At 34.0% G+C, this 26,540-nt stretch overlaps 1 protein-coding gene across 2 annotated transcripts in view; it reads right to left on the reverse strand.

The window, feature by feature from the left end:
• The window catches only part of LOC101901649 (gamma-1-syntrophin), a 214,727-nt gene that overhangs the window by 47,197 nt on the left and 140,990 nt on the right, over positions 1-26,540 (reverse strand). For both annotated transcript variants that reach the window (XM_059120023.1, XM_059120022.1), the window contains exons 7-8: positions 20,921-21,079; positions 1,456-1,680 (exon numbers count right to left, since the gene is read on the reverse strand). In XM_059120023.1, the coding sequence (XP_058976006.1) occupies positions 1,456-1,680; positions 20,921-21,079 (384 nt within the window). The remainder of the gene's footprint in view (positions 1-1,455; positions 1,681-20,920; positions 21,080-26,540) is intronic.

Raw genomic sequence — 26,540 nt, forward strand, 5'->3', positions numbered from 1 at the left:
CAGAATATCTTCTACAGCTCTTCTGGGGATGGAAGATCTGCTACAGCTCTTCTGGGGATGGAAGATCTGCTACAGCTCTTCTGGGGCACAGAAGATCCGTTGCAGCTTTTCTGGGGTACAGAAGACCTGTTGCAGCTCTTCTGGAGCACAGAAGACCTGTTGCAGCTCTTCTGGGGCACAGAAGACCTGTTGCAGCTCCTCTGGGGCACAGAAGACCTGTTGCAGCTCTTCTGGGGCACAGAAGTCCTGGTGCAGCTCTTCTGGGGCACAGAAGTCCTGTTGCAGCTCTTCTGGGGCACAGAAGACCTGTTGCAGCTCTTCTGGGGCACAGAAGACCTGTTGCAGCTCTTCTGGGGCACAGAAGACCTCTTGCAGCTCTTCCGGGGCACAGAAGACCTCTTGCAGCTCTTCCGGGGCACAGAAGACCTCTTGCAGCTCTTCCGGGGCACAGAAGACCTCTTGCAGCTCTTCTGGGCTACAGAAGACCTGTTACATCTCTTCTGGGGACAGAAGACCTGTTGCAGCTCTTTTGGGGCACAGAAGACCCGTTGCAGCTCTTCTGGGGCACAGAAGACCTGTTGCAGCTCTTTTGTGGACGGAAGACCTGCTGCAGCTCTTCAGGGGACAGAAGATCTGTTACCGCTCTACTGGGGACAGAAGACATGTAGCAGTTCTTCTGGAGACAGACGGAATGAAATGAATCTTTTTTGAAGGAATTCAAAAATTCTTTTACTGGAAGATGATCATCTGAAGGTGTTCAATGTGTAAAAACTGATTTTTGGTCTTTTATACAAAAATAGAATTTATTTATTCAATAAAATAAACTATTTGTATTTATAAAACTTTTCTATATGTCATGTTGATAGAATCCTTTCATACACGCATTCGTCGGTGAAAAATCACGAAAATTTGTGTTCACAAAAATTATTTTTCAAACATGTCAACAATCGAGTTGGCAGAGAATAGAAAACTACATACATTAGTATTTAGTCAAAGTTCCATATTGTAGTACATGTGTTTGTACAGGACATACACATAAATATATTTAAAACCAAACACTTTATAAACCCCGCCACAATGGTTTTGTCATTGTCGATCCGTGTCCAAAAGTGTGGTCTTGTATTGTGTGTTGTGATTTGATGTTGATAACATCAGAAACCGAATAGTGACAACGGCATTGTTAATGGTTCGTTCCTTACCATCACATCGAACCAAACAATGGGTTACAGGTAGGAAGGTAGCTAGGTGTTGGGTGGATATGTGGTGGATGGGTGTGATACATTTTTAATGGAAGCAATGAATTCATTGTTCATGGTGGCTGGCTGAGGGTGATGTTGGTGTTGATGGCGATGGCTGATAGTATTAAGGAATATTGTATTGGCCTGGATTTTGTCTGTTCTCTCTTTTGTTTTGTTAAGGGAGAGTCATCCTCTTCCCTCGCTTTTGTTTACTTACCCCCAATTTAATGACACTCGTTACTATGGCTGCATTCCAACTGTTCTCGATGCGCAATAGCTCTTGTCGTGTCTCCACACTTAGGTAGCGAGGCTCATGTCCGGCACTCTGCAGCAGAAAACAGTGCTGGCGACTGTCCACCGTTTCGGATTCCTTGACAACACGAAACATTGTCTGATAGACTTTATAAACGACTAAGGCCTTTGTTAAACCGGCAACATTAAGCTGTAAAGATGGGAACGAACGAAATAATTGGTAGAGGCAATTCAATTAGTGTAATAGATAGACATGTCTGGGAGATTTTAGTTTTTTGGGGGGAATGGAGATAAAATTTGAGGGGCTTTAAAAAAGTGATTTAAATTTAATGATCTGTGATGGGAATTGTTAAGGATTTGTTTGAATAGAGGAATAAATTAATAACTTGATTATGTTAACTTTAAAGTCCTTAAAAATCTTCGTTGAGTAAATTTTGTCATATTATTCAGAATATTTCCTGTTGGTTTTTAAATGGTAAAATACGCCTCAAGTGACTCTAAGAATCTGAGAAGTGCTAAAGAATATTTTCTATATATGGGATGAATCCTGAAGGTGGAGAAAGCTGTCTATGAATATATTACATTTTGATGGTTTACTTTCGAAATATTTCTTAGTGATTTTATGCATTTTGAAGATACTTCGAAATTCTTCTATGATAAAGGAGGCGAGGAAACTGCTCCCACGAATAGAAGTCCTTCTATAGATCGTGAACCTCAAGATGACATTCTATGTATTGAAGATTCATTATGTATATAAGAGATTTTTAGGGTCATCTTTAAAGAGAATTCCAGAAGGCTTTAAAAAGGCCTTCTTTGTAATAAAGGCCCCAGACAATTTTCGGTGTAAAGACCCCCTAAAGTTCTCTGATGCATAGGAGAACTCTAAAAAATCCAATGTGTCTTCTTGAAATTCTTTCTGAAGATATTCTGTAAATTAATAAGAAAACCTTCTGCAGAACTTCGCATATGAGAAGATCTATGAAAGATTATAACGAAGAAAAGTTCTACCTTCTATATAAGAGTCTCCAGAATGACTTTGAGATATAAAAGTGTTTTAGAAGATATTTTTGTATAGAAGACATTCAAAAAGTCTCCCATGCTGAAAATATTTCCAGATTGTGTACAGAAGATGTATTCGACGTAGAGAAGATTACATATGCCCATCTGCGTATAGAAGACCTACAAAAGTCTATATAATTGAGAAGACATCCAAAACGTTTTCGATCTATGGAGAGCCTTCTGAACGTCTACTGCATACAAAACACCTTTAGAAGATCATCAGTGTACAAAAGGCGCTTCGACGGTCTTCAGTGTACACTAGACCTCTTGATCATTTTCATTTAATCATTTAAAATCCTTAACATTTAGGGAACTTCACAGAAGAAGAAAAAACAAATTTTAGAAATTTGAAAATACACAGTCTCATTTGCTTTGAAAAACGATTTTTAAAAAATGACTCCTATTTATTTCTTAAAAAATAATTTTTGAAAATATTCAGTACAAAAATGAAATCAATAAAGAATAGACTAGATATTCTAGTTTCATTTGTTGTGAAAGAATAAATTTTAAAAAATCCACGCCCATATATTTCTGGAAAAACTATTTTTTTAAAAAATCCACGTCTATTAAAATTTTTTAAAACTAATTTTTTAAACTCCGCCACCATTAATTATTTTAAAGACTAATTTTTAAAAATCCACGCCTTTTATTTTTTTTTTGAAAAAATAATTTTTAAAAGTCAACGCCTTTTAATTTTTTTTTAAATCCACGCCTTTTATTTTTTTTTTTTTGAAAAAATAATTTTTAAAAATCAACGCCTTTTAATTTTTTTTAAATCCATTTAAAAAACCAAGTTTTTAAGTTTTTTAAATCCATTGTTAAAAATCAACGCATTTTAATTTTTTTAAATCCATTTTAAAAAAACCACGTTTTTAAGTTTTTTAAATCAATTTTTAAAAATCCACGCATTTTAGTTTTTTTTAAATTCATTTTTAAAAATTCACGGCTTTTAATTTTTTAATCCATTTTTAAAAATCCAAGCTGTTTAATTTTTTAATCCAGTTCACGCCTTTTTTTTCAAAAAAAAAAAAAAAAAAAAAAAAATTAAAGTCCACGACATTTAATTTTTTTAAAAAGGATAATTTTTAAAAATCCACGCCTTTTGATATTTTTGAAGAATAATTTTTAAAAATCTACGCCTTTTAATATTTTTGAAAAAATAATTTTTAAAAATCCACGACCTTTATTTTTTTTGATAAAATAATACTTATGTCTTAAAAAAATAGTTTTTAAAAATCAACGCCCTTTAATTTTCTTTAAATATTTTTAAAAATCAGCGCCTTTTATTTTTTCTTGGAAAAAATAATTTTTAAAAATCCACGACCTTTAATTTTTTTTGAAAGAATAATTTTTAAAAAATCCACGCCCTTTAATTTTTTTTTAAAAAATAATTAAAAATAATTAAAAAATAATTTAAAAAAACACGCCTTTTATTTTGTTTTTGAATAAATAATTTTTAAAAATCCACGCCCTTTATTTTTTTTTTTTAAATAATTTTTAATTTTTTTTTAATTTTTAAATATTTTTAAAAATCAGCGCCTTTTTTTTTTTTTGGAAAAAATAATTTTTAAAAATCCACGACCTTTATTTTTTTTTGAAAAAATAATTTTTAAAAAATCCACGCCCTTTAATTTTTTTTTTTAAATATAATTAATAATAATTAAAAAATAATTAAAAAAAAAACGCCTTTTATTTTGTTTTTGAATAAATAATATTTTAAAAATCCGCGCCCTTTAATTTTTTTTTGAAAAAATAATTTTAAAAATATCACGGCTATTTATGTCTTGAAAAAATAATTTTTAAAAATCCACGCCCTGTAATTTTTATTTGAAAAAATAATTTTTAAAAATATCACGGCTATTTATGTCTTGAAAAAAAATTTAAAAAATCCACGCCTATTTATTTCTTGAAAAAAAAAAAATTAAAAAATACAAGCCTATTAAAAAAAATTAAAAATCCACGCCTATTTATGTCTTAAAAAATAATTTTTAAAAAGTCCACGCCTACTTGTGGCTTGAAAAAATAATTTTTATAAGATCCGCGCCTAGTCATGTCTTGCAAAAATAATTTTTAAAAAGTCCACACCTACTTATGTTTTGAAAAATTATTTTTTATAAAGTCCGCGCATAGTTATGTCTTGCAAAAATAATTTTTAAAAAATCCATGTCGTGAAAAAATAACTTTTAAAATATCCGCGCCTTGTTATGTCTTAAAAAAATAATATTTAAAAAATCCACGGCTATTTATGTCTTAAAAAAAAACTCGCAATTTTTTTTTTGAAAAAATAATTTTTAAAAAATCCTCGCCTATTTATTTCTTGAGAAAATAATTTTTAAAAAATCCTCACCTATTTATTTATTGAGAAAATAATTTTTAAAAACTCCTCGCCTATTTATTTCTTAAGAAAGTAATTTTTGAAAATCCACGTAAATTTTTTTCTTAAAAAGATAATTTTTAAAAATCCACATATAAAGATACTTTTTAAAATAAATATTTTTTTCAATCCACGCCTTTTTTCTTAAAAAAATATCTTTAAAATAACTTACTTTTTCTTTAAAAGTAATAAAAAATATATGTAATATTTTCTGAAAATATCCTTGCCTATTTATTTCCTCATATATTTAAATCCATTTTTATTTATTGAAAAATATCGAATGAACATCCTGACGTGTTATTGGTATTTGATGGCCATTCCTATTTCATGGCTTTTTCCGTTTTCCTTTCCATAAATGCTTGACAATATAAATATATTTTCAAGGAAAAGTATTTTCACAAAAAACATTACACTTATTTTTAAATGATTGTCAAACCCTCCATGTTTCTTAAACATACTCACTTTATTGTATTCAAACTCCCCACATTAATTCTATAGCCAAACGTTTCGGCACTTATAAATAATAAAAGTTTTCTCATGTTTTTTTTATTTGCCAGCCATATTTTTTGTCTATTCGGTCTAGTTGTCAAGGTAAAGAAAGATCATAAAACTTTTATTCCCATTTTTTGTTGCTGTTTTTTCGTATCAAACATTTTGTACAGGGTGAGATAAAAAACTGTAACAAATTTCAGACTGCTGTCATTTGTAAGCTACTCGTCCGACAGCTGTTAAAATTATTCCAGTGACAAATCATTATATTGTTTACAAGCGTACAAAAGCATTTTGGTAAGTATTTTCCAGAAAAAAAGTTATTCGTGATGGAATTCAAGCGTGATGTGTAATTTCATTATATTTGGCTGGAGAACCACAAGTGACTATCGTTTGAGCACTCCAGCATTTAAATGTGAATAAATCTTTTGTGTCTCGTAAAATCGCTCGTTAGCGTGATACTGGTAGCGTTGCCCGAATTCAAGGAAATGGACGGAAGAAAACAGCAACTTCAGCAGAAATGGTTCGAAAAGTAAAGAAGCGAGTTGATTGAAACCAGCGTGGCAGTGGTCGAAAAATGGCTCGTGAGCTGAACATATCACAATAATCCATTCGGCAAATATTGAAAAATGAACCATTGGAATTCCAAAAAGTGCAAAAATAGACTTAAACGAGCTAACGCTTGGCTCGATAGTAGTTAACTAACGAATTTGGTTTTCTCCGATGAGAAAACATTCGTTGTCCAGCAGTCTGTAAACAAACAAAATGATCGTGTTTACTTGCCAAAGAGGCCAGCTGAAAATTTGCTGCTTCGGTTGGCCACCAGAACTCAAGCCACGGCCAGGGTGATGTTGTGGGCCGCCATAACAGCCGATGGACACTCTTCGCTCACATTGATCGACTGTGGCATTAGAATAAATGCCGAATATTATCTCGAAAATATTCTGGAGGGTGTATTAAAGCCTTGGCCATGCAAACATTTTGGCCGCAGACCTTGGACATTCCAAGAGGACTTAGCACCATCCCACTCAGCACCCGCCATCCAAGAATGGAAGTCCCTCGCTTCATTTCCAGTGCACAATTGTGACCAAAATCTCCGGATACAAATCCGTTGGACTATTGTGTCTGGAGTATTTTGTTAAGCACACTGGCACTAAAAAAATACCAAAGTGTCGATCACCTCAAATAAACGCTTCACCGGGAATGGGCCATAATACCGCAGAGCAACATTCGGGAATCGTGTGATGGTTTCCTTGGCCGTTTGAAGGCCATAATTCGTACCAAAGGTGACCAATTCGAACAAATCGAAACTTATTTTAAAATTTGATGCTATTTCCGATATTTTCATTCTCCATATACCACCATAGTGTGGAGAGCGTATTAAGTTTGTCATTAATTTGTCATTTGTAACACCTCGAAATATACATTTTAGACCCCACAAATTTCTTGATTGACATAAAATTCTATGTCGATGTAGCAATGTCCGTCCGTCTATCCGTCTGTCACAAACACTCCAGCTTCCGAACGAAGTGAAGTAAGCTGATAAAATTTTACTCAAATGTGTATTATGTCTGTCTATGGTACTGAAAATGGGTCATGTAGGTTCACGTCTTTGTATAGCCCCCATATAAGGGTGCCTCCCGATGTATGGTATTTTGATGACTTTAGCGACATTATTTACCGGAATCGTTTCAAAGTTGGCATTCGAAGTTCGTAATGGATACTACAGCCGAAGACAAAAAAATGGGCCATGTAGGTCCATGTCTTCGTACAGCCCCCATATAACAGTAGCTCCCGATATTCGGTATTTTGATGATTTTAGCGATATTTTTACCGAAACTATTTAAAATGTGGTATTTGAAGTTCGTAATGAATACTACAGCCTATGGCAGAAAATTGTCTGTGCAGGTTCACGTCTTCCTATAGCCCCCATATAACGGTACACCCCCCCACGAAAATTTGCCAAATTTTCACCAAATGGTGGAGGGTATTCAAAGTTCGGCCCGGCCGAACTTACAGCTTTTTGACTTGTTTGCTTTTTATTCAAAATTAAATGTAGATACTATGGCGTTTGACTTTGTTGCAGATTTTTTTATCTCACTCTGTATTATATTTTTTACGTTGCCAACCAAGACATAGACCCTGTGGTTGTATTTGAATATTTGAATATTTGATGGCTGGCAAATTTGTGTGGGTTGGAGTGCGAATGAATGATAGACATTTTATTGATACAATGATAATTGGATATAGATAGAAAGCATGGTCTGAAGTACGTTCGCATCGAGGTACTTATGACAGGGTAGCTATGAAATAAACAATTACGTTGCGATTGTGACGATAAAATGTTAAGGGTATTACAAATGTCAATAATTATGAAATGTTCAAAGTTAATTTGAAAAAATGTCGGAAAATATAAACATTTCAAGCTGAACAGGATATGTAGAAACCAGTAAGGAAAGCTCAAAAGTCGGGCGGGGCCAACTATATGATACCCTACACCACTATGCATATTTAGTAGAGCTCTCGTAAAAAGGTTTATACAGGGCATTTCAGAGCTCTATGAGATATTTGGTACAAAATCAAAATCTATCTAATTCTATCGTGCATTTTATGAACTATAGCTATCTCTAAACAGGGTTTCTCCAAATTTGACGTATTAGCTTCTAGACTGAATTCGGTCTTATGTACGAAAATTCATGCCATTTGGGCTGATATAGGCCATTTGATGCACAATTAACACGAAATCGGATGAAGATATATATGGGAGCTATAGCTATATCTGAACCGATTTTTACTTAAATTGGCGTACTTGCTTCTAAGCTAGTTTCGATCGGATTTGCCAAAATTGATGCTATTACGGGCATTTGGTGGTCAATCACCCAAAATCGGATGAAGATATATATGGGAGCTATATCCAAATCTGAACCGATTTCGATAAAATTTAAAACAGCTATTCCTGTGCTCCATCTAATACCTGATACCAAATATCACGGTTGTGGAGTGAATATTACGAATGTAAGGGACTAAAACACTAAATCGGATGAAACATATATATGGTTGCTATATCTATATCTGAACCGATTTTCACTAAATTTTATATACTTGCTTCTAGGCTGAATTTGGTCCGATGTACTAAAATTCAGTCCATTTGGACTTATATCGGCCATTTGGTGCACAATTAACCCGAAATCGGATGAAGATATATATGGGAGCTATATCCAAATCTGAACCGATTTCGATAAAATTACAAACAGCTATTTCTGGGCTGTATCTTTTATCTGGTACCAAATATCATTCTTGTGGAGTGCATATTACGAATATAATATTTGCTTTAAGTCTAATCTCGATCACATGTGCCAAAATTCGGGCCATTTGGGCTGATATTGGCCATTTGGTGGTCAATTAACCCGAAATCGGATGAAGATATATATGGAAGCTATATCCAAATCTGAACCGATTTCGATAAAATTTAAAACAGCTATTTCTGGGCTGTATCTTTTATCTGGTACCAAATATCATTCTTGTGGAGTGCATATTACGAATATAATATTTGCTTTAAGTCTAATCTCGATCACATGTGCCAAAATTCGGGCCATTTGGGCTGATATTGGCCATTTGGTGGTCAAATAACCCGAAATCGGATGAAGATATATATGGAAGCTATATCCAAATCTGAACCGATTTCGATAAAATTACAAACAGCTATTTCTGGGCTGTATCTTTTATCTGGTACCAAATATCATTCTTGTGGAGTGCATATTACGAATATAATATTTGCTTTAAGTCTAATCTCGATCACATGTGCCAAAATTCGGGCCATTTGGGCTGATATTGGCCATTTGGTGGTCAAATAACCCGAAATCGGATGAAGATATATATGGAAGCTATATCCAAATCTGAACCGATTTCGATAAAATTTAAAACAGCTATTTCTGTGCTCCATCTAATACCTGGTACCAAATATCACGGTTGTGGAGTGCATAGTAGGAATGTGAGGTTCTTAAAGATCAAATCGGATGAAAGATATATATGGGAGCTATAGCTATATCTGAACCGATTTTCTCCAAATTTGATATACTTGCTTCTAGGCCGAACTCGGTTGGGTGTGCCAAAATTCAGGTAATTTGGACTGATAGTGGACATTTGGTGCACATTTAACCCGAAATCGGATGAAGACATATATGGGAGCTATATCTAAATTTGATCCGATTCTCACCAATTTCAATAGGGTTCGTCCTTGGGCCAAAAAAATATTGTTTGGAAAATTTCATCTCAATCGGATAATAAATGCGACCTGCATTTTGTTCACAAGAATACATGGACAGACGGACTGACGGACGGACAGACGGACTGACATGCATAAATCGACTCAGAAAGTGATTCTATGAAGGTTCTCAAAAGTAACTATGGGTCTATCTCGTTTCCTTCTCCATGTTACAAACAAATGCACAAAGACATAATACCCTTACCACTATGTGGTGTAGGGTATAAAAACGGGCACAGCCATCAACAGTTTGCGGGCAATGAGAGTTTGAGAATAGTAATGTATTAGAGAATAACATTTTGAGAAACTTAAATATTAAAATAAAATATTGTATAAATTCATGAAACATTAGAGGATATATGATTTTAATTTCTCAGAAATATTAAATATTCAAATGATCCCTTTTCATTGAGAAATTTTACATAGCAAACATCATCGACCAGTCTCAAATAAGAATCTCATTATAATTTCTTCTACAATCTACAAATGAAAGTTATTTCCAAACTGTCACTTTTCATTCCATTTCAATTTTGTATTAAAACAAGTCCTTTCAAAAGAATGCCACTGCAAAACTTTAAATCCTCTTCATACTGATAGTAATGACCATAATTAATAAATCTGTCCGATAATAACAGCAGCAACAACAACCACACAACCAACAATTGTAGTAATTACACATTACAGTTTGATACGGATTATCTGCAGCAATGTCAGATGTTTATTATGGTATTTGAATTCAATTGTGTAAAACACGTCGTACCTGCTGCCAGTTACAATCAATTGAAAATATTTCTCCTTTTAAGGTTTTGCCGTTTCGCAATTTGCATAATTTGTCATTATTGTTGTTGAATATTTTTTAATTAATGATGCCACGAGAAAAAAATAAATAATAATAAAAATTAAATGTAATTATGTAAATTCGCAAAAGTAAATATTCATTAGCGAACGCTAGGATGGGTCGGGCGTTTTATATGAATCTCCGTAGTTAATGAATTATAAATATATTGATTTGAAGATTTCCTGAGAAGACCTATAGAGTCTTTCCCAGCCAATTTTAAAACCTTCTCACAGAAGATTCATCGAAGATCTTTTCATAAAATATCAGGGGATCTTCTCATAAAATATCAGGAGATCTTCCCATAAAATATCAGGAGATCCTCTCATAGAAGATCTGTGGATCTTTTCATAGAAGATCCGTAAATCAACTCATAGAAGATCCGTAGATATTCTCGTAGAACTGATCCTAGAATATCTATAGATCTTCTCATGGTATACCATTAGATCTTCTCATAACAGATTTTTAGATCTTCTCATATCAGAAGACCTCATAGAAGACCTGTAGATCTTCTCCTAAAAGATCCGTAGATCTTCTTATAGAAAATCTGTAGATCTTTTTATGGAAGAACCGTAAATCTTCTCATGGAAGATCAAAGCTCTTCTTATAGAAGATCTGCAAATCTTCTCATAGAAGTTATTTAGATCTTCTCGTAGAAGATCCGTAGATCTTCTCATAGAAGATCTGTAGAACTGATCCTAGAATAACTATAGATCTTTTCATTGTATACCATTAGATCTTCCGTAGAAGATCCGTAGAGCTTCTCATAGAAGATCCGTAGATCTTCTCATAGAAGATCTGTAGAACTGATCCTAGAATAACTATAGATCTTTTCATGGTATACCATTAGATCTTCCGTAGAAGATCCGTAGAGCTTCTCATAGAAAATCTGTAGATCTTCTCATAGAAGATCTGTAGAACTGATCCTAGAATATCTATAGATCTTTTCATGGTATACCATTAGATCTTCCCATAGCAGATCTGTACATCTTCTCGTAGACGATCTGTAGATCTTCTCATAGAAGACTGTGGATTTTCTCACAGAAGATCTGTAGATCTTTTCATGGAAGATCTGTAGATCATCTCATAGAAGATCTGTAGATCATCTCATAGAAGATCTGTAGATCATCTCATAGGAGATCTGTAGATCATCTCATAGAAGATCTGTATATCTTCTCTTGAATGATCTGTAGATCTTCTCTTGGAAGATCTGCACATGTGTTTCTGTTCTGTACAAGAAGGTGTAGACCGATATATCCCATTTTCACAACAGATCTTGTGTTAGTAGAAATAATGGAATGCGTTAAATATAACGAGACCCTGATTTCGTATTTTACAAATGTTTTGGTTATTCAAAACTTTGACCCTTTGTACCAGAAAGAACCCTCCGATCTCTACCGTTTTTATAATATATCCTGCGTTGATAGAAATATCCAGATGTGCCAAGTTCAAATGGAATCGGATGTTAATTTCACGTTTTCTGAGCATAATGGATGCTCAAAATTTAGCAGAAGGAGTGGACGGATATTTTCCATCCTAACACCAGATCTTGGTTTTATAAAAATATTGGGGATGCGTAAATTTTGAAGACAATCGGACTCTTACATAACATTTTATAAGAGTTGTAATTATTGAAAATATTGGCGCTTTGCGGAGGAGGAACTTAATGGAGTGGACTTATATTATCCATTTCTGCACCTGACCTAGAATTGACACAAACATTGGGATTTGCAAAGTAGCATTAAATCGGATTATTGCTTTGAAAATTTCGACACTTTGTGGGGGAGGTACCAGAAAGAGTAGACCGATGTATTCCACCTTTACACCAGACCTTAGATTAATAAAAATGATGGAATGTGTGAATTTTTAAGACAATCGGACTCTTAAATCATATTTTATAAGAGATGTAATTATTCAAAATTTTGACCTTTTGTGAGGAGGTATTTGATTGAATGTACCGATATTGTTTATCTTTGCACCTGACCTGCACTGGCGCAAATATTAGTATTTGCAAAGTCGGAGCGAAATTTGGTTAGCGTTCCTCTCTCTGTGCAAAAAATATTTTTTTTTGAAAATTTCGACTTTTTGTGGGGGTGGTACCAGAAGGAGTGGACCGATATCGGCCATCTCCGAACTCGATCTAAGTTTCACAAAAATATTACGATGTATCAAGTTTGGACCAAATCCGATACTCCCTTCGAGAATTATCGTGCGCACCAGCCAGCCAGACAGACGGACGGACATCGCTAGATCGACTCCAAATGTCCTGAAACGGATTTGGTCCAAGGAGACCTAGGGTCTAAAACCACTTTTTCGACTAGGCACGTTTTGACCGTATCAAATGATATTACCCTCTCTAACCATATGGCAGAGGGTATAATTATGCGCTTAACACACATGTGTGCCTTATGTAGACCAATAAAATTTCATTAGGAGACAATCATTATAACTCAAATGCAATTTACAAGAGTACTCTCATTCTCCTCATTACGTTTGTTCCACTTCTTTTAAAGCAATCAAATAGTAATAACCACATGTGACTGCTTAAATGCCAGTAATGTTATTGCTAGTCCCGTTCTTGTGGAGGTACTATGGGTCCAAAAAGGAAAAAAGTATATTAAAATTAAAACAAATTTATTCAAATGTACTTTTTTGTTTTTTTTTTCTATTGTTGAGGATTCAATGAGTATTCTCCTATTGGCTTAATTTCATATTATCCTCTATTACAGAGGGTATACAGGGTTGCCCATATTCGACGGACCCATGTTTTTCTTTGGGGCCATTCCAATCGACGAGGCTTGTCCGCAGGCAACATTCTTTGCGTCAATTGAATTTTGTACGGGAACAAATGCAAATCAATGCGAATAATCCGAGCCATGCCCAACTGCTGAGAACGGCGTTTTTGGGATGTTCTTGGGGACCTCTCAACACTGGCTTTTATGGCAGCGATATTCTCGGCCGATCGCCTTGGTCGACTTTTATATGACCTCTTCGGATTAGAAAGAGCCTTACCAGTTGAAAATTTTTCGTATAAACGCTTAATGGTGTTCTTAGAAGGCGCACTTCTCACATTTTTTAATATTTTAAAAGCACGTTGAGTTTTCACAATTGACTTCTTCTGTTGAATGTAAATTTCAATATTTCGCGTGGTGTGTATTGGTTCATGGTAAAAATCTGCTTGGACTGACGCTTCAAACGCGGTATGTCATTAAGCGATGTGACATCTCTGTCAAAAGTTATGGCGTTGCCAGATGGGTCCGTCGAATATGGGCAACCCTGTATATCATTTGATACGGTCAAAACGTATCTAGTCGAAATAACGGGTTTAGACCCTAGGTCTCCTTGAACCAAATCCGTTTCAGGACATTTGGAGTCGGTCTAGCGATGTCCGTCCGTCCGTCTGTCTGGCTGGTTGGTTTGGACCAAATTCGTTTCAGAACATTTGTATTCGATCTGGCGATGTCCGTCCGTCCGTCCGTCTGTCTGTCTGGCTGGTGCTCACGGTACATTTTGGTACATCGTAATATTTTTGTCAAACTTAGATAGAGTTTGGAGATGGGCAATATCGGTCCACTCCTTCTGGAACCTCCCCCACAAAAGGTCGAAATTTTCCAAAAAAATTATTTTTTGCACAGAAAGAGTAATGGTAATCCAATTTTACACCAACTTTGCAAATCTTAATATTTGCGTCAGTGCTAGATCAAGTGTGAAAATGGACAATATCGGTCCACTCCATCAAGTATCTCCCCCACGAATGGTCAAAAATTTGAATATTTATAACTCTTATTAAATGTGATATAAGAGTCCGATTGTCTTCAAATTTCGCACATGCCAATACTGATGTTAACCCAAGGTGTGATGTTAGGATGGAATATATCGGTCCATTCCTTCTGGTACCTCCTCCACAATTAGTCGAAATTTTAAAAAATATATTTTTTTTGCACAGAAAGAGGAAAGATAATCCGATCCGAACTTTTCAAATCTTAATATTTGCGTAGTACGTAAGTGTGAAAATTGGCAATATCGGTCAACTCCTTCTGGCACCTCCCCCACAATGGGTCAACATTTTAAATAATTATTACTTCTACTAACTTAAGATGTGGTGTAAAGATGGGATATATCGGTTCTCACCTTCTGGTACTTCCCCCATAAAGGGTCAAAATTTTGAATATCCATGAAGATAATAAAACGCAAAATTAACATCCGATTCTAGTCAGACTTGGATGATGTAAGAGACCGATTGTCTTCAAATTTCACATATCACCCAATAATTTTATTAACCCAAGGTCCTGTGCCAAGATGGAATGCATCTGTCCTCTCCTTCTGGTACTTCCCCCACAAAGGGTCAAAATTTTGAATATCTATGAAGCTAACAAAACGCAAAATTAACATCCGATTCTAGTCAGACTTGGAGCTTCTCAATATTTTCATCAACACAAGATATGTTATAAAGATGGTAGAAATCGGACCATTTTTTCTGGCACCTCCTCACATAGGGTTCAAGAATTTTTTAAAACAAAACGCTCAAGGTATTCGAGAAAAGCATTCAAATGCATCCATCCATCTCCTCAAATTTCCCACATACAGACATTTTTTTCTGACACAAGATCTGTTGTGAAGATGATATACATCTGCCAACTTATAACTGTCATAACTTGCGAAACAAGTCGATGATTCTTTACAACTTGCTATATCTAAATATTTCTCTTAACCAGTATTCTGATATGAATATGTTATTTTGGCGGAATTTACGATTTCGCATAAAATTGGATACGAATGTTCGATTTCCTTCAAATTTTGCACATACCAATATATTTTTTCTGTATTAGAGGAAGTATGAAAATGGAATACTTCGGTCCGCTATATCTGTTACCTGAAGCATATTTCCATTTTCCGAAAATATGCACATATCTCATATAAAGTACAAGAAGTAGTCGATATACTACTACTGATACTATTTTACTTGTTTTAATCCAAAATGAAAGCTTTGCAGCATTTGGTGATTGCTAGCAATATCATAATTGCATTCCTGAAAAAATGTTTGTCAATTGGTTTTTTAGCTCTTTGATCTGACGACTTTGGCAAAATGCAGTGTCCAACATTTCTCACTTCTTGCCATTTCCAAAAATTATCATTAGTAAATATTGCAAAACATTAAAATGGTGGTGTTAATCTCTCTGCAAAAAATAAGTGTTTTACAGCTTTAGAAAGAAACCATATAATTTGTCGCAACTTTCAATTGTTATGTAACTAATCTCCTAGCGTTTTTTTACAGCACTGTGCAACATTGATGACACAGTCCTTCTTACTCTCGTTTCAAATAGACACCTACACTTTAATGTATTGCCCTATTTAATATTGTCTACATACAGATGTGTGTGTAAGTGTGTGCGTGCATGGGTACAAACACATACAGCCATTGCAATATGTATGTGCATTTAAAATGAAAATTTTAGCACAAAAAACGAAATGTTATTTCATATGCAATTTCCCATAAAAATGAACGAAAATCATAAATGGAAACTTGACGGTACGAGTCGATGATAGAATGTGTGTGTTTGCATAGGACTTCCATTTCCGCAACAGTTATTTTATGGAAATTATAGCATAAATGCACGATGGATGTTGAGTGGTTCGTTCAATTTAGTATATGTTTTTATTCCCTCCACCATAGAATGGAGTAACACCTTGAAATATACATTTTAGACCCCAAAAAGTATGTATATTCTTGATCAGCATAAAAGTCTACAGGGTGAGATGAAAAAACCTGCAACCAACTTAAGACTGCTGTCATTTCCAAGCCACTAGTCCGAAAGCTGCTAAAATTATTCCAGTGATAGCTCATTATATTGTTTAAAAGCGTAGAAAAGTATTTTGGTGAGAATTTTCCAGAAGAAAAGTTATACGTGATGAAATTCAAGCGTGATAGTGTGATTTCTTTATATTTGGTTGGAAAACCGCAAACGACTATCATTAGAGCACTCCTGCATTTAAATGTGAATAAATCTTTTGTGTCTAGTACCATTCCTATTAACCGTTATACTGGTAGCGTAGCCCGACGTCAAGGAAGTGGACGAAAAAAAACAGCAACATCAGTAGAAATGGTTCGAAAAGTAAAAAAGCAACTTGATCGAAACCCGCGTCGCAATGGCCGAAGAAGGGCCCGTGAGCTGAACATATCGCAATATTCCATTCGGCAAATATTGAAAAATGAGCTCGGGGTAAAGTCATTGAAATTCTAAAAAGTGCAAGAACTTACACCGCAACAAAAAGAAAATATACTCAAAAGAGCTAAAGAGTTGCTTAGCTTGGCCGAAAGTGGTGAACTGCCGAATTTGGTTTTCTGCGATGAGAAAACATTCGTTGTCTAGCAGTTTGTAAACAAACAAAATGATCGTGTTTACTTGTCAAAGAGGTCAGCTGAAAATGTGGACCTTCAGTTTGTCACCAGAATTCAAGAGCCGCCATAACAGCCGATAATCGTTCTCCGCTCGTATTAATCGACCATGGCAACAGAATAAATACCAAATATTATCGCGAAAATATTCTGGAGGGTGTATTTAAGCCTTGGGCACGCAAACATTTTGGCCGCAGACCTTAGATATTTCAACAGGACTCGGCACTATCGCACTCAGCACGCGCTACCCAAGAATTATTACAAAATGAGGTTCCTCGATTCATTTCCAGCTCACAATGGCCACCATAATCTACGGATATCAATCCGTTGGACTGTGTCTGGAGTATTTTGGAAAGCAAGGTTGGCACTAAAAAATACCAAAGTGTCAATCACCTCAAGCAGGCGCTTCTCCGAGATTGGGCCAAAATTCCCCAAAACAACACTGGGCAGCTTGTGACGGTTTCATCGGCCATTCGTGCCAAAGGTGACCAATTCGAATAAATCTATATTTTTTCTAAAATGTGATGCTATTTCCGACATTTTTTGCTTTTATTCAATAATATTTAAAAACAAGCAAAAACAAAAAAAAAAAAAAAAAAAAAAACATTTAATTCGGCCGGGCCAAACTTTTAATACCCTCCACCTTTGGGTAAAGGAAACACGATCATCAAAATACCTAATATCGGGAGGTACTGTTATATGGGGGTTATCGCAAATCGTGGACCTATATATACGATGTTTCGCCACTGGAGCTAGAACCCCTTATGACCAACAAATACCAAGTTTCAGACAAATCCGTAAAAAATGTGGCAAAAATCATCAAAATACCGAATATCGGGAGGAAAGTTATTTGGGGACTATGCCAAAACGTTGACTAATTTGTCTCTTTTCAATACCAACTATTCTAGATACAGGGTTGCCCATATTCGACGGACCCATCTGGTAACGCCATAACTTTTGACAGAGATGTCACATCGCTTAATGACATACCGCGTTTGAAGCGTCAGTCCAAGCAGATTTTTATCATGAACCAACACACGCCACGCGAGCTCTTTGAAATATTTAAAATTTACATTCAACAGAAGAAGTCAATTGTGAAAACTCAACGTGCTTTTAAAACATTAAAAAATGTGAGAAGTGTGCCTTCTAAGAACACCATTAAGCGTTTATACGAAAAATTTTCGACTGGTAAGGCTCTTTCTAATCCGAAGAGGCCATATAAATGTCGACCAAGGCGATCGGCCGAGAATATCGCTGCCGTACAAGCCAGTGTTGAGAGGTCCCCAATAACATCCCAAAAACTCCGTTCTCAGCAGTTGGGCATGGCTCGGTCCACTTTACAACGGGTTATTCGCATTGATTTGCATTTTTTCCCGTACAAAATTCAATAGACGCAAAGAATGTTGCCTGCGGACAAGCCTCGTCGATTGGAATGAAAAAAAAAAAACATGGGCCCGTGGAATATGGGCAACCGTGTACAATACAATTTTTTCTGCCAATTTTAGACGCTCTACGTCAAATAATATGAGCTGTATCTTGATTTTAACAGACAGCAGACAGTCGGACATCGTTAAATCGATTTAGAATTTTATTCTGATTATGAATATATATATTCTGTATATATATATATATATATATATATATATATATATATATATATATATATATATATATATATATATATATATATATATATATATATATATATATATATATATATATATATATATATATATTTGTGGGGCTACGACGAATATTTATTGATGTTACATACGGAAGGACAAAAATCCTTTCCAAGGTGGAGGGTCTAAAATGCTTATTTCCAGGAGTTACAAAAGCAATGACAATTTGTGAAGGGTATACAAATTATCAAAACATAAATAAATAAAGGAATACAAAACAAAATAGATAATAAATAAATTTAAAAAAAAAAAAAAAAATTAGCACCCAACTCTTGTTCAATTCACCTCGATTGAACAACATTAACATCTCGTTATCCCAAGATTCTTTGTATAATAGCGATATTACCATAACTTAATATTCGACAAAAATGTGCACAAATCCCTCTAACGCACACCAGGAATCCAATACCATCACCGTTGTCATCTTTGATATGAATAAAATTAAATGCATTTCTACAACAACAAATTACAACAAATGTATGCATTTTGTGTAAAGGCATATATTCTATACTGCTATAAAATTCAATTTGTTGGTCTGTATGCATGTGTGTGTATGTAATGGACGAAGCCTAATTTAAATAAAATGCAAATGCTAGTGTAATATTTTTTTCTTTATTTTCCATGAAAATGCATTCAATTTATTTCGACATAATAACTTTGTCCAGGCAAAAAGGCAGAAAACAACGGAAATGAAACTGAATTATAAATACTCCACCACACAACCACCTGCATAAAGATAAGTTTAATATTTGGAGCCGATGGCACTGTTCCATATTCATTTTGATTTGTTACTAAAAGTTTTTTCTTTCACAATTTGTATACCCTCCACCATAGTATGGAGGATATATTAAGTTTGTCATTCCGTTTGTAACACCTCGAAATATACATTTTAGACCCCACAAAGTATATATATTCTTGATCAGCATAAAATTCTATGTCGATTTATCCGTCCGTCTGTGGAAATCACTCTAGCTTCCGAACGAAATGAATTAGGTTGATAAAATTTTACACAAATGTATACTATGTCTGCAGTACTTTTGGTATTGAAAATGGGTCATGTAGGTCTTCGTCTTCGTATAGCCCTCATATAACGGTACCTCCCGATATGCGGTATTTTGATGATTTTAGCGACTTTATTTACCGGAATTGTTTCAATTTTGGTATTTGAAGCTCGTAATGGATACTACATCCTAATACAGAAAAAGAGCCATGTAGGTCCACGTCTTCGTATAGTCCCCATATAACGGTACCCCCCGATATTCTGTATTTTGATGATTTTAGCGACATTATTTACCGCAACTATTTAAAATTTGGTATTTGAATTTCGTTATGAATACTATAGCCTATGACAGAAAATTGTCTGAGCAGGTCCACGTCTTCGTATAGCCCGCATATAACAGTACCTCCCGATATTCGGTATTTTGATGATTTTAGCGAACTCATTAACCGCAATTGTTTCAAATTTTGTATTTGAAGTTCGTAATGGATGCTACCGCCTATGACAGAAAATTGTCTGTGCAAGTCCACGCCTTCGTATAGGCTCCATATAATGGTACCCCCCGATATTCGGAATTTTGATGATTTTAGTGAACTCATTCACCGGAATTGTTTCAAATTTTGTATTTGAAGTTCTTAATGGATGCTACAGCCTATGTCAGAAAATTGTCTGTTCAGTTCCACGCCTTCGTATAGGCTCCATATAATGGTACCCCCCGATATTTGGTATTTTTACGATTTTAGCGACATTATTTACGGGAATTGTTTCAAATTTCGGATTTAAAGTTCGTAATGAATACTACAGCCTATGACAGAAAATTGTCTGTGCAGATCAACATTTTTTAGCCACCATGGTACCTCCCTATATTCGGTATTTTGATGATTTTAGCTACATTATAAACAGATTTTCGCATTTGAATATTGTAATAGCTTGTGATAAAAGCTGTCTATGCAGGTCCACGTCGTAGTATAGACTCTAATATACGGCTACATTAGGTATCTTCAAGATTTTAACAGAATTTTTAAGGGGTTTTATTTTTTTGAAAATTGTTAAATTTGTACCAAATGGTGAAGGGTAATCAAAGTTCGGTCCGGTCGAACTTACAGCTTTTTTACTTGTTTTTTTTTTTAGGTTTTCTTTTGTTGGACTTTTGCTTAGATGTTTGTTTTGGGAAAAGTTTTCATGTTTTTTTTTGTTTCGTATGACTTTGTTTTGTTTGTGTTCCCATTTTTGTTTGTGGCATAGGTTGGCAGATTCGATTTGTAACGTTTGTGGACAAATGATATGGATGGATTTTGGTTTGATTGTGTTCGCTTCAGCTTTGGTTGCTTACCGGTGGGGTTTCGAACAACATGACTTCCGTGCCTTTAAGTATTAAAAATCGAGGTTTATAACTTTGCCATGAGATGTTGTTGTTGATGACACCCTCATTCACCCAGCCCATGTATTCAATCCGTTCACCAACGGCAAAATTTCGATTATAAAGTTTCATCTAAAATGGAAAAAGGACAAAAAATTAATCATAATAATAATAGCAATGAAAGTATTTTATTTAGGTGAACTAATAATAACTTGTCTTGGAGGTTTTTAGTTCGCAATGATGAGAATGTTAAAAGGAGATTATTATATGAAAAATAGAAAGTTTTTTTTCACGGAAATCAAACAAAGTTACATGTGCTACTTTTCAGTTTTCTGTGTTTGATTTGATTGGTCCCATTTGATGATGTATTACACAATATATTTTCCTTAGAGTTACCAAATTAAAAACATAGATCGACTTTTTTGTAAGAAGTTTTTGCAAGGGCATCTAAGAAAATGCAACGTGACTCTTATAGAAAAGTACCTGAACACGGTGCGCTTTGCTACCCCTTTTGATTTAAAGTGCCTTCAAAATTTTATAAAGGAATATATGTTGGCTAAAAAAATTAAAAATAATGACAGGAACAGCCGACCATGAGAAAAGCAGGAACATGCAAAATTTTGTCCGCATATACGAAGGGTTTGTCCTTCGCATTTATTAATTTCATAGCACATGCCAAGCGTGCAGGTAACTGCAATTTTTAGAAGTTGAGTGGCATTTCTGTTGCAATTAGAGAATTCGTGATAGCAACATACTTCCCCGTAATAATCGTATCCTCAATTACATATATATATATATATATATATATATATATATATATATATATATATATATATATATATATATATATATATATATATATATATATATGTATATATATATATATATATATATATATATATATATATATATATATATATATATATATATATATATATATATATACATGAATTTGATGTAAAAGTAAATTTTGTCAAATTATATTGAAATCGGTTCAGATTGGGATACGATTTTATTAAGAAGCACAACAACTTTGTGAAGGAAGTACCAGAAGGAGTGGACCAATGTTTCCCATCTTTACAGCAGATTTTGAGTTAGTAGAAATAATGATATGCGTGAAATATGAAGAGAATCGGATGCTTATTTTGAATTTTAAAGTCATTTTGATTATTCAACACTTTGTCCTTTGTAAGGGAGATACCAGAAGGAATTGTCTGAACTCTACCGCTTTATAACAGAACTGTTCAGTGTACCATATCCAAATGGAATCAGATGTTAATTTCGCGTTTTATGAGCTTCATGGGTATTCAAAATTTTGACCTTTTTGTGGGAGACGTACCCGAAGGAGTGGAACGATGTATTCCATCTTAGCACCAGACCTTTGGTAAATAAAATATTTGTGATGTGAGAAATTTCAAGACCATCAAACTCTTACATCACATTTTATAATAGTTGTAATTATTGTAAATTTTGACCATTTTTGGGGGAGGTACTTGGTGGAGTGGACCGATATTGTCCATTTTCGCACCTGTCCTAGAACTGTCGCAAATATTAAGATTTACAAAGAAAAGGAGGTACCAGAAGGATTGGACCGATATTGGCCATCTCGGAACTCGATCTAAGTTTGACAATTATACCAAGTTTGGACAAAATCATATACTTCCTTCCAGCAGACAGACAGACAGGCAGACGGACATCGCTAGATCGTCTGAAAGGGATTTTGTCCAAAAAGACCTAGGGTCTTAGACCATTATTTCGATTAGACACGTTTCGACCGTATCAAATGATATATACCTTCTCTAGCCATATGTCTGAGGGTATAAAATTTGAATGTGTATCATACCAAAAAATGATATAATTACACAAACAAAAGTCTTATACAACATCATAGAGTTCAGTACACGAGTTCCTAAACGTATGAGTGATTTAATATATCCCACAGTCATACTCATACGTCCATGAAACTAGTTCGTTCGATCGAACTAGATTGGCACAACTTTATAGACAAGTATGAAAGTTTGAAATATGTATAATTCGTTTCTAAAAATTGCCAAATGAAGCATACAAAGTTGCGGGCACTTTCAAGTAAATAGTGGGGTTGGTCAACTAATCATCTGATATGCCGAAAATTCTTGCATAATCTGTATCTAAAAAAGAGGAAAATTTTTGTATGTTTGTTTGTAATTTATGGAATCGAAAACCGCTGAAAAAATTTTCTTGAAAATTTCCAAGTATACTAGAACATCGCCTGAAAGTAACATAGGCTATAACATTTTTAAAATTCCACTTCGAACTGGAGATATGGCATCAGAATCAGAGGTACCTCCCAAAAATGTAGATTTTATATGCACATATCTATTGATCCATTACAGGTACACCCTTCAAATTTGGAATGCGTTACGGAATTTGGAACAAAAATAATTTTGCCTAATTATTTTGAAACCGGTTCAGATTTAGATATAGCTACCATAAGTAAACACGCTGTGTACGCCACATTTCAATGAAATTTGGAATGTGGGATGGAATTTGTACAAAAAATTTGTTTGCCAAATTATATTAAAACCGGTTAAGATTTGGAGTTCCCATATGTATTTGATGCACCACGCACGATATGTATGTTCGATTCCAATGAAATTTGGAATGAGTGACGGGATTTGATCAGAAAATAAAGTTCTTAAATTATATTAAAATCGGTTCAGATTTGGATATAGTTCCCGTATACATATTCGGTCGATTTCATATATTTGATGCACCAAACACGCTATGTATCTCTAATTTCAATGACATTTTGAATTTGTAATGGAATTTAAAACAAACATACATTTGCCAAATTATATTGAAATCGGTTCAGATTTGGATATATCTCCCATATATATATATATATATTTTCGGCCACTTTCGTTTATTTGATGCACCACGCACGATATGTATGTTCGATTCCAATGAAATTTGGATTGAGTTACGGGATTTGATCAGAAAATAAAGTTGTCAAATTATATTAAAATCGGTTCAGATTTGGATCTTGCTCCTATATTTATTTTAGGCCGATTTTATGTATTTGATGCATTAAACACGCTGTGTACGCCACATTTCAATGAAATTTGGAATGTGTGATGGAATTTGTCTGAAAAAATTGTTTGTTTGTTTGCAAATTATATTGAAATCGATTCTGATTTGGATATTGCTTCCATATATATTTTCGGCTGATTTTACATATTTGATGCACCCAACGTGATGGGTTAGTCCGATTCCAAAGAAATGTTGACGGAGGGACGAAAGTTGGTACCAAAAAAATTTTTGCCAAATTATAATGAAATCGGTTGAGGTTTCGGTATAGTTCCCATATATATACTTCGACCGATTTCATGTATGTTTCGCACCAAATATGATATATATAACCGATTCTAATGAAATTCTGAATATGTGGCCGAAAATCCGAAGGACAAATCCTTTGTATATATATAGTTTTATACTAATACCATTGTAAAGTTGTTGTGCTTCTTAATAAAATCGTATCCCAATCTGAACCGATTTCAATATAATTTGACAAAATTTACTTTTACATCAAATTCATGTATATATATATATATATATATATATATATATATATATATATATATATATATATATATATATATATATATATATATATATATATATATATATATGTATATATGTATATATATATATATATATATATATATATATATATATATATATATATATATATATATATATATATATATATATATATACATGAATTTGATGTAAGAAGCACAACAACTTTACAATGGTATTAGTATAAAACTATATATATACAAAGGATTTGTCCTTCGGATTTTCGGCCACATATTCAGAATTTCATTAGAATCGGTTATATATATCATATTTGGTGCGAAACATACATGAAATCGGTCGAAGTATATATATGGGAACTATACCGAAACCTCAACCGATTTCATTATAATTTGGCAAAAATTTTTTTGGTACCAACTTTCGTCCCTCCGTCAACATTTCTTTGGAATCGGACTAACCCATCACGTTGGGTGCATCAAATATGTAAAATCAGCCGAAAATATATATGGAAGCAATATCCAAATCAGAATCGATTTCAATATAATTTGCAAACAAACAAACAATTTTTTCAGACAAATTCCATCACACATTCCAAATTTCATTGAAATGTGGCGTACACAGCGTGTTTAATGCATCAAATACATAAAATCGGCCTAAAATAAATATAGGAGCAAGATCCAAATCTGAACCGATTTTAATATAATTTGACAACTTTATTTTCTGATCAAATCCCGTAACTCAATCCAAATTTCATTGGAATCGAACATACATATCGTGCGTGGTGCATCAAATAAACGAAAGTGGCCGAAAATATATATATATATATATGGGAGCTATATCCAAATCTGAACCGATTTCAATATAATTTGGCAAATGTATGTTTGTTTTAAATTCCATTACAAATTCAAAATGTCATTGAAATTAGAGATACATAGCGTGTTTGGTGCATCAAATATATGAAATCGACCGAATATGTATACGGGAACTATATCCAAATCTGAACCGATTTTAATATAATTTAAGAACTTTATTTTCTGATCAAATCCCGTCACTCATTCCAAATTTCATTGGAATCGAACATACATATCGTGCGTGGTGCATCAAATACATATGGGAACTCCAAATCTTAACCGGTTTTAATATAATTTGGCAAACAAATTTTTTGTACAAATTCCATCCCACATTCCAAATTTCATTGAAATGTGGCGTACACAGCGTGTTTACTTATGGTAGCTATATCTAAATCTGAACCGGTTTCAAAATAATTAGGCAAAATTATTTTTGTTCCAAATTCCGTAACGCATTCCAAATTTGAAGGGTGTACCTGTAATGGATCAATAGATATGTGCATATAAAATCTACATTTTTGGGAGGTACCTCTGATTCTGATGCCATATCTCCAGTTCGAAGTGGAATTTTAAAAAATGTTATAGCCTATGTTACTTTCAGGCGATGTTCTAGTATACTTGGAAATTTTCAAGAAAATTTTTTCAGCGGTTTTCGATTCCATAAATTACAAACAAACATACAAAATTTTCCTCTTTTTTAGATACAGATTATGCAAGAGTTTTCGGCATATCAGATGATTAGTTGACCAACCCCACTATTTACTTGAAAGTGCCCGCAACTTTGTATGCTTCATTTGGCAATTTTTAGAAACGAATTATACATATTTCAAACTTTCATACTTGTCTATAAAGTTGTGCCAATCTAGTTCGATCGAACGAACTAGTTTCATGGACGTATGAGTATGACTATGGGATATATTAAATCACTCATACGTTTAGGAACTCGTGTACTGAACTCTATGATGTTGTATAAGACTTTTGTTTGTGTAATTATATCATTTTTTGGTATGATACACATTCAAATTTTATACCCTCAGACATATGGCTAGAGAAGGTATATATCATTTGATACGGTCGAAACGTGTCTAATCGAAATAATGGTCTAAGACCCTAGGTCTTTTTGGACAAAATCCCTTTCAGAACATTTGGAGACGATCTAGCGATGTCCG

The sequence above is a fragment of the Musca domestica genome, unplaced genomic scaffold (assembly GCF_030504385.1).
Source record: "Musca domestica strain aabys unplaced genomic scaffold, Musca_domestica.polishedcontigs.V.1.1 16, whole genome shotgun sequence".
Lineage (NCBI taxonomy): Eukaryota > Metazoa > Arthropoda > Insecta > Diptera > Muscidae > Musca > Musca domestica.